Source organism: Pungitius pungitius, chromosome 3, assembly GCF_949316345.1.
Source record: "Pungitius pungitius chromosome 3, fPunPun2.1, whole genome shotgun sequence".
Lineage (NCBI taxonomy): Eukaryota > Metazoa > Chordata > Actinopteri > Perciformes > Gasterosteidae > Pungitius > Pungitius pungitius.
In genome coordinates, this window is record NC_084902.1 from 14,851,350 (window position 1) to 14,861,919 (window position 10,570).

At 39.6% G+C, this 10,570-nt stretch overlaps 1 protein-coding gene across 1 annotated transcript in view; it reads left to right on the forward strand.

Annotated features, from left to right (window-relative positions):
- zmp:0000001236 (mastermind-like protein 2) overlaps positions 1 to 8,394 on the forward strand; it is a 32,885-nt gene extending 24,491 nt beyond the window's left edge. Inside the window, exons 3-5 of the mRNA XM_037466269.2 lie at positions 5,027 to 5,194; positions 5,307 to 5,415; positions 5,499 to 8,394. Of these exons, the coding sequence (XP_037322166.2) occupies positions 5,027 to 5,194; positions 5,307 to 5,415; positions 5,499 to 6,337 (1,116 nt within the window). The 3' untranslated portion in view covers positions 6,338 to 8,394. The remainder of the gene's footprint in view (positions 1 to 5,026; positions 5,195 to 5,306; positions 5,416 to 5,498) is intronic.
- The last annotated feature ends 2,176 nt before the right edge of the window (positions 8,395 to 10,570 follow it).

Genomic DNA, 10,570 nt, shown 5'->3' on the forward strand with positions numbered 1-10,570 from the left:
AGGAACAAAGCGGCGTCGGGCTCAGGTTGATGGCTGAGCAGTTGTGATCTTATCAATAAATAATCTGGGAATTATACTGTAAACACTGACGTGTATAAAAAAAAAAAAAACACTTGTTTATGTTTTTGGCAGCAAAAGCACATTATTAGGTTTTAAAAAAGATTATTTGATCATCTAAAATAAGTGTTATTTAACTTACGGATTAAGCATAAATGATGAAAAAAGAATAAATAAAATCCTGTATACGTTTTACCCACCTAACCACCTCCCCACAGATGTTAGGATTAGAGACATACTTCTAATAACTTTTAAAAACAAACTTAATCCGTGATGAAATATGTTTGCTTTGAAATGGAATTGGCAAATGCAATTGGAATTTGGAAATGTTTGTGATCTTTTAAAGATCAGATAAGGCCTTAGTTTCGCCTAAAGCAATAACCATAATCTATATATAGTGTCCTAAATTCCTCTAACTTAAATGAACAATTTTGACTCAATGCATTTTCTCAGAAAATAAACGAGCCAGTCATTCACAATCTGGTGAACAAAAATGTCTCTCTGACACACTATAGGTAAATAATAATATATTTTCAAATGAAGTCATAGGCGTTGTTGACCTCATCGGCTTATTCCCGCCAGCCATCTTACTGTTTGCTGGCAGCGACAGTGCGGTTTGTTTTGTGGCTTCATACCATTGTTCCAGCTGCTTGACTGTGCCTTTGCTGTTGTGACTTCCTTGAATATGTATTTCCCCTTAAAGTGTTTTGACGATGACACAGACTGCCGGAGCATGGTAGATTAACATGCAGGACTTCTAATTTCTCCGCTTGTCACGGCGCCTCCCCGGCAGGCCACAGATATGCACAGCGGGATTTGCTAATTGGAGGTTGTTGGCTACAAGGGACAAGTGGTGGAAAATGACAGTAATCTGCTTAGCTCGGTGCCGGAGGTTGAATCACTGATTTGTTATGATTGGGGAGATTTAGACCGTCCCTCTCTTTCATTTTTAGCTCTAACAGTATCTGTAGCTGTCTTTGTGTGAAATGATAATGCGAGCTGCACAAGAGCGCTCTCATAACCTCTACAGATCAAGGGAGATGCTTGAGTGACTGGGAGGAGGGAGGGAGTAAACAGGGGAGGATGAAAAAAACATCCTGGCATATGGGTTAAACAGAACCAGTTTTACAAATACAGTGCGCCAGGGAGACATTTCATTTTTAAACAGAATGTAATGCTGTGGATGTTGATTTAACGCTCACCTTTACATGCTAACAAAAGTTTATTTATGAATTAGGGGGAAGAAATATACAAAATCTTTCAAAATTTGGGAATGATCTTAAGAAGTTAACTATTTTCTGTAAACATACAACACGTTAATACAATGTTTTAGTTGTCAAAAGTACTAGGTTGTTTTTGAATTAGCAATATTATCAGTTCTACAGTCAACCATCTGCAATCATATTTTTGTGGTTCTAAACGTTTATTTAGCACATAAATTGAAGCAGTAAAAAACATTACGTGAAGTAAAATTACAGTTTGGAGAAAGGAGGAGATGAGGATGAAAGTAAAATACTGAAAAAGGGCTTTAATGGTTTTTACTAATTGATTAAAAACCAAAGCTTTTTACCAAAAGCCCAGAATTCCTGGAAGTAAAAGTCCATTCACTTTGGTCTTTGAAATACTGAGGACAACTTGTGCTCAAGTTCAGGCTTGGTGAGTCAACTTTCCCAAGGACGCTTACGTGGACTAATGTGCATTTGAACAAATGACATCTGCAAAGACGATGCCGGGCTCATGATTGCGGAGGCATTGTGAAGAAGAGACCAGAGCCACCTCGGTATTTTAGAACAAGTGTCCTGGCTGATGATGATGATGATGTTTGTCTTTTGCAGTCAGCATGGAAAGGGTTAAACCAAGTCTAACGAGCAGGGGACGACTCGCACAGGAGAAAAGGAGTGGAGTCTCTTCCCACAGTGAATTGAATTAGTAATGCCAGAGGAATAAAGGTCCTGAAAGAGTTCCTTGATCCCCTGCGAAACACCAGCGACGAGGAGCGGGCCTCCTCCCACTGAGCGGCGCCGAGGACCTTCTTTAAACAGACAGAGATGTGAGCTTCGGTGCCCGATTGAGGCTTCTTCCAGTTTAGCAATCGGCTGCTGAGTCAAACGCGTCAAAATTCAAATCCACCACTCTGCAACTTCCGAGCCACGAGGTCACACACGCGCACACAAGAAAAAGGATGAATACATTCTCTGGCAGCTTACGGTCGAGGACACTAATGCATTATGAAACTTGAGTTACTGTGGTTGGCTGGCAATGCCATTCCAAGGACAACATTTAGCTAGTGCCATCAGTATTGTAGCCGTGTTGTGTATTTAGGCTGAGGTTGTATTCATGACAGTATAAATAATGGAATGAATGGAAGTCCTGAACTAGTTAGTACAGGTCTTTGTTATTTATTATGGCTGATATAAAATTGATTTCTATTTTTGCAATTGCAGAATGCTGACTGGTTTCTGCCCCATTTTCAAAATGTCTGTATGGAATTTCTCTTCAGACTAAATGCAATACAAGCGGTCCATACAAGTGAAGAAAGTACTTTTTTAAGGCAAAAGGTTATCTTAAAGTGTTTACTAAGTGGGCTTTTATACTATTCACCCCTCTTCACTTCATTATTTTTATAGATTTATACATTTCATTAAAGCGCTTGAACAAGTCCAGTTATAAAACAACCATTTTGTATATTTCTAGTCCGATCTCTTTGGAGTACCCAGATGTATGTTTAATTCAATTTTCAATTCAGATTAACATTTGCATCATTTAGCAGACAGTTTTTTATCAAGAGTGACTTGTACTTCTGCTCAGCACTTAAACATATCGGTTAGATCAAGTGAAGGCAGACATGTGGCAGCAATTTCATCATCCTAGTGATTAGCTCCGGCTAATACGGGTTCACATGTAAATACCGCGCACAAGCTTGTACTTTGCTTTCTTCAGAAATAGTACTGTCTTTACTTGGAGTGTAGAACCCCAACTACAAAATGAATATTTGTACATCAATCTACCCTTCGTTCCCTTAATATCTTAAAGAAACTAGTTTTTTTCAAATACCTCCCCAGTTAACAGAGAATGAGGGGGGAAAAAAGAGGAAATTCTTGATTAAAGTGAAGTAAACGGGGCCACTTTTAACACATAAACAAATTCAAACCTTCCTGTTCAAAGCACTTCGCACAATTGTGAGACTCCTTTATGCGATGTGTTTTTGGATAGTACGGTTTCAGCGAAAGAGGCGCACGCTCGGGAAGTAGTACTAGTAGTAGTAGTAGTAGTAGTAGTTGTAGTGAGCATATAAACGGATGAACTTCTACTGCACGAGTTGAGTGAGAACGGTATTTGTGTAAATGAAGTATTCCTTTGCTGGCACCAAATAATTCACTGCAGCTTTTGTGGGTGATGTTGTGGCACCCCGTCCCTCAGTGGGGACGAGAGTAAAGCCGCTAGGGGTGGAGCCTGCCACGTCACTCCGGCAGTGCTGTGAAGGGAGTACTTGTTTCCTGGGAAAGGGAGCCGCGGCCAAGTCCAGATGCCGAGGTGCTCCCCCGGGGACAGCGTCCTGAGTCCAGACTGGAGGAAGTGCAGTGTGAGAGCCGGCAAAGCTGGGGCCCGATCGCTGTCAGCTGCCTGCACTGCCGCAGGATGGGAGACTAAATCACTCGGCTCCTTCTCTGAGGCCGCAGCCACATGTGGTGTTCATTAACAACAAGCTTGTGAAGAATGAGAGGGGGACATGGAAAACTGCTTCGTGACACATCGGGAGGTCAGAGGATTACTCAGTTGTACATGCTCAAACACCCCTCATTGGATTCTTGAATCAAAATCAGCGGCGGCTTACCGGCGTAACGGGAGGAACTACCGTTTTAAGGATTTTAGACCTCATGTAGTCTGAATGCCATGCCCGGTTTGTCGAGTGGGTTGCTGCGCAAAAGGGTGTAAATTAGCTCATGGGAAACGGCTGGTGACATGGGAGTTTCAACTTCCCTCATTCTCTAACTCTGTCTCGTTAGTTCTCCAAATTTCAGCCCCATTCATTATCATTCTCACACACACACACACACACTTCAACTACGCTTCTCATATGACCCCAAAGTCACCACCCTGTAGAGGTTCATCCTCTGAAAAGAATCTGTCTTCTAAGTAATGGCTCCTGCTAAATCCACCGTTAGATTTCTAATCCATTTCACCCTGGGAAAAATTTTAAGTCAACACAATGACTGACATTGTATACACAGTGTGTGTGTGTGTGTGTGTTGACTCGCATTTGGTGCACATTAACCCTCCTTCATGACAAATGCTTGCACTTGGTTTAAGCTTAAGCATGTTGAGTGTCCTTGCGCCCACAAGAAAGCCTGAAAAAGCTGAGAGAAATATGCATTTCAAGGACGTACAACTCCTTAAACACTGTGATGGGGAAAGTGTGTATGCAAAAGCGTCCGTTCGGGACTAGACAAAAAACGGGTTTGGCTAACTACATTTCATTTGAGTGCTGCCGGCTACAACATTTTAGTCCATGTGATAGTGTCAGGAGCCAAATGGGTTTCGGGGGGATGGAACGCCTCCCTGCCAAACCCAACACAGTGATCAGTAAAGGAGAGCTTATTAAATGGAGGTAGTCATGGTGCTGGCGCTTAACTCCCCATTGGCACACTCTTCCTGCTGTCTCAGGGATTCTTTCCACTCTCTTTAGACACAATTATCAAGGGAGAAGCAGGCTTTGAGGAGAGCTTGCACCCCCCCCCCCCCTCTCCAAGTCCCAGTTTTTCATCTGCAGAGGGAGTAGCCTTGACCACATTCTGGAGGTTGCATAGCATCTTTGACCCAGATCTAGGATGACTTGTAGCGCTGCGCTCTCTAGTGGTCCAGTTATGGTATTGCACTGGTGAGGTTTCAATGGCACTTGACAAGTAGTGAGCGGAGAAGATGCAAAGAGGTACACAGCATTAACCCACAATGTGTGCCTTCTTTTAAGGGTGTTGCTCCTGGTCCGAGGCTGCCCACCAATGGAAACTTAGCCATGGCAACCCAGTCGCAGCCACGGGTCCCAGTTCCCAACAACCAGCAAAAGGGTCCGGCCAAAACCCAGGCCATGCAGAGGCAGCTGAATCAGCAGCAGCAGCAGCACACCATTAGCAATTCAGTAAGAGCATGTGTAAATGTCATACAGCTTTCCCAATTAATAAGCAGCTCGGCGTTTGTTCAAGTTAATTTGACACAAAATTTGTGCTAACAACTTTGTCTTCCTTTTCAAGGACAAAGACAATGTACACGACCAATTCAATCGTCATCTCACCAGACCGCCGCCTGATTACAAGCAGTCAAGAGGGATGGCGGGAGCTCCGCAGGGAAACCTCTTCACAGGTACCGTGAAGTTCTGATTAGTCAAAAATGCTGAATGCAAAAATGTATGTGCTGACAAGAGACCAATTCTTTTTTTTCTACAGGTCAAAATTCCTCCCAGTCCTCCGGCAATGGCCCAGAGAATGACATCCAGTCCATGGCCTGTCACCTTCCGAGTGGGTCTAGTTCAAAGATGACTCCGTCGGACCGCAGATACGGTATCGGGGCTGAATGTAGTCCGAGTTCTTGTATCGGCCAATTCCAGCAGCATAACAATCCTAATCGGATTGGGCTGAATCAAAGTAAGGCGAGATTCCTGGGTCCAAACACGCATGCAAATTCTTTCGGGATGAACAATGCAGCAGGTGTGCAACACCCGAGAACAACAGCTGACCTGCATTCCTCGGGGTTACCAGGCCAAGGTCTGGGAGGCCTGATGAAGAATGTCAACATGGGCTGGGGCTCTGCCAACAAGCAGGTGACAACTGGACTGGGCGTCAGGCGGCTACCCAATCCCCTCCAGGCTCAGGGTGCGCAGCTGGACATGTCGAACCTCCCGTACCAACAGAGGATCGTAGGCCCTCCCAACCAGGTAGCACCAGACATTGGGATGCCTCTGCTCAACCCCTTGATAAGAGACACAGGCCCGAGACTAAGCCAGCCAATGATGGGATCCCCATCAGCAGTGGGGAACCTGAACCAGGCCTCTCCTGAACAGAGGGTGCCAGCAGGCCACTTTGCAGAGCCCAGCCCGAGCTCCGGAAGCTACCAGAATAACCGAGCCAACAGACTGACCTTTGACTTCCTTCCTGAGGGCGATAACACCGTTCCGGGGATCAACACAGACTCCGACTTCATAGACTCTCTGCTCAAGTCGGGCTCTGGGAATGATGATTGGATGAAAGATATCAATTTGGATGAGATTCTGGGCAGTCACTCTTGAATTTGCGTCACAGATTGCTAAAGATTAACTCGCTCCTCTATAGGTTATGGATGAAAGGAGAAACACTTGTAAATGATGTTGAAATGGATTTTATAAACTCATATTATTTGTTATCCAATTATAGTGTGTTGTTTTGTATGGTATTTACTGTGAAATGAATCTGTGTTCCGTCTGTAGTACTCTGCATATTCTATTCACAGTATATTGGCCAAGAAACTGCTTTTCTTTGCGGTCTGTTTTGTGGTCTATTAATCATACTCATGCTGTACTACTGTATAGGATAAAATACCACACTGTGAAAAGAAAACATAGCTATGTTGCTTTTCAAAGTCATGTTGATAATCCAAGTTACGTTTTGAATCTGCATCCACTATATAGCATGATATGGTATTTACCTTCAAAAGTTTGGCTACCATAAACACAGACAGGAATCTTTCCACAACAAATGTATTTTTTTCTTATTGTTCAAGCTTTTTCCTCTGTGGTAGTTTTTGGTTCCAACTCAAGTAATGTAACCATTCTTTTTTATGTGATATTTAATAATATTGGGATAGTAGTGTGACATTATGATCATGAAAATACATGTAATAAAATTAATTTCAATAAATGAATACATCAAAAGTGCTCTTCTGGGGAACTATTTAAACAATGTAAAGTGTGGGTGCATTTCTTTGCATCTCCAACTATGCTTTTTTAAATTCAAATGCTACATACTCTGACTTAAGGTTAAGGATAAAGAAAGATAAAGAAATATCATAGATCTATTTACTAGTCATGTATTTTAGAACACATGAGTAAAAACAATACTGGCTAAATTAACCCTGGGAAAATAATTATACAATTATATGTATCTACATTATAAATACTGTGCAGGAAAAATGCTTTTACAGATTCTTTAGTTTTAGTTTATAACTAAGATGACACCAAGCCCAATTATTGAGATTGGCCGGCTGAGGCTAACCTCAGCTCGTCTTTAAAAACTCTGCTTGACACACAATTTGTAATATTAAATGGCACTTTTTTCCTTTTCAACACTACCCTAATATTTCAATACTGCCATTTCGAAAACCACAGACTAATTGGCCAACACTTTCCATCTGACCAAGCACCTTATTGCTCGTCAATCAGGGTGTCAACCTTTAAAAAGATCCCACAGGTGAGTACCTGTTCACAACAACAATGGAAACCTATGAATTGAATTGAATAACTTAATTAATTTCCAGCAAGGAAAATGAATTTGCCTCTAAAAAACGTTCATACAGACAATAGAAAGTCCATAAAATACAAAAACCCATCACAAAGAATAAATAACACCAGGAAAAGCCATATGAAACGTGATTAAATAACAATAAAAACCACAATCTAAAGGTCTTAATGAAAAATATATACCTGCACAGCAGCAGAAGCCTGCTTTCACTGTAATTTAAGCTTTCATTTTTTTCTCCATACATGTTTTGGCTGTGTTTAGATATTACATTCTATATGGACTGTGTTTCTTTCTGATTTTTGTAGAAAAATGCACTTCACTTTAGCAATATCTGTGAAATGTCAATCCCAGACTCTACCTTGAGAAGAGTATTAAATACAAATGTTTAAAATGGAGTATGGCAGTATAAAGTAAGTTTTTAAGAGTGTTCTGCTACTTATTTGTGTGGTTGTATAAACTGTGTCTAGTGATAAGCCAGTTTTCAGAATTGTGTTCAATCACAAAAAACTGTCTTGCAGCATTCAAATGTTATTTAAGAATTTAGAATGTCAATCTTATGAATGACCTCTTCAAATACTTTATTGTTGTTTGTTTAGTGATTAGTTCCTAATGCTTTTTACTAATTAGTTGCTCTACAAACAGCAATGTTGTTACGGGCATATCACACTAGATAGGTGTTATCTCCCCCTTGACTGTATCCTTGCCCTCTCTTTCTGCTAAAACACAGGGATACACAGAATTTTTGTATAGGGGATAATTGGAAACGCTGTGCACCTAAGGGTGCCTTTGTTTTGTTGTCCTTGAGTACCTGAGGAAGTTCAATTACCAAAAACTTGTTTAATATTAAAGGGAGCAGAAGAAAAAAAGAGTGTGTTTTTGTATCCACTTGTGGGACTTGATGGTGGTTGTGTGGTCATTAGTCCAGCAGTTAGGTCCGATACTACACGCCAATAATGCATTTTGTTTAGTAGTTCTTTTTTGTCACAAACACCAACTTGTAGGCATTTTTTCGCAAATTAAATTATCAAAATAGCTTTATTGAAAGCAACCAATGCAACTATAAACTCCATGAAACGTAGTATTCCACCAACCACTACATCTTAGTTGATGGTAAGCAATTACATTCATGAAAGTACACTATATGTCATAGAAAATGTCATAGTATAGTCTGTGATAAAGAAAAAATATCTAAAAGTCCCAGTATAGTATGCTATAAGAAATAATTCTAGACATAAAAAACCTTGAAATGTATTAAAAAGTTATTATATAGTTTGTCACAAAAACATGTAATTGTATCGTATGACAAGAAAATGTAAGTATGGTGTCAATGTACATTATAGTATTATAAAATGGGTGTGAATCACTGTAAAATTTTACAAATCTAGTCTAATCTAGTGGACCGAAAAAAATTGTAACCTACCGTAGGTTGTTTTTGCTTGTTTTTTACCAAAAAGTTCTGTATAATATACATGATGTAGTATCTAAAAAACAACAAATAAGTAAAAGTCATAATAAACGGAGAGTAGTAGGTTGAAAAGTTGTGGTACCAAACAAGAAGTTACTAAATAGAATATAAAACAAGCCCACGAAACGTTGTATTACACCATGTTGAAAATAGAAAAGCCACAGTATTATATGTTAAAAAAGGTAATAAAATGGCATTACATGGTGAAAAAAATGCATGAAAAAAGGACTAGCATTGTCATGAAAAAGTATACTAGTTGAGTAGGAAGTCAAAAATAGTAAAAAATCAAAAAATATTTGAAAAAAGTTGTACGCATTGAACATATTATATGGAGAAAAAAATATTCTGGAGTTTAGAATGTTGCATGAAGTCATGAGAGTGAAAGTATCCTATGACTAAAAAGTGTACAAAACAATTGTAGTCGAGTATTCAAAAGAAATGCACATTATAGTAGGTTGAAAATAATCCTTAAAAGCCTTGGTCCCCTTAATAAAAACAGTCAAAATATGTCTGGCTAAAATAAGTTAATGTATTATTTTCAAAAGACTAAATTGTAATTGTACACCATCTGGAGGAAATGTAAAATGAAAGCTTAGGTTTGGAATGTCAAAAACAAATTGTTCTTTTTTTATGTCATGATGTAATAGCAAAGTATGGAAAGTCAAAGAAGTCATAAAAAAAACGTATGGAGGTTTTTTTCTTTCCAAGAATCAAGACAAACTTGTTTTGTGGCTGATATTCTTTTGGAATCATCAGTTACGAGCTCATTATGTTTACATTAGGGCCGGGACTCGATTAAAAATATTTTTTTTTAATTAATTTATTGAAATTAATTGCATAAATATTTGACCTGAGAACAGTGAGAAGTATTTTTTTTTCAAATGGATTTTTATTTTTGTTCAACCAATTCCAGCAGACAAGTGTAGCAATAGCATATTTAGAAATATAGTACTTTCAGAAATTCAGGTAGCCTATAGGTAAGTAGACCTTCTGTAAACTATGTTTTTTTAAGTGGACCAATACTTTCAAGTACATTCAGAACATTGGTTATTTTTTCAGACGTGGACTTAGTTACCCTGGTCCTTAAACCAGTCATCTGGTGCAGTGTGGGTTGGGTGTGGGTCCTTGTACTCGGAGTCGGGCTAACGTCCACGCCAGCTGCTAATTGTTTTGCGTTGAGGTGATACTTGAGGCTCGATGTGTGAACTCCTTGTTGCACAGCTTGCACACAACCATGCTCTTATCGACGCTTCCATCCGTGTGTTTATTATAATAAGATCATCATTAGTCATGAACGCTGGTTGGTGCTCCAGTATAATCGGTCCTCCGAAACTCATCCAGTGAGAAACGTTCCGCGGTGCAAAAAATGTGTAAAAATGCGTAAAAAATGTTTAATGTGTTATTCTTTGGGGAAATAATTAATCCTAATTCACATTGTAATTAATTAATCGTAATTAACTCGCTAAAGTCCCGGCGCTAGTTTACATGTAGACTGCCTCACTACCATACAGGTGTCACTAACCAATAATCCTTCTTAAAATACTTACATGCATCATATAAA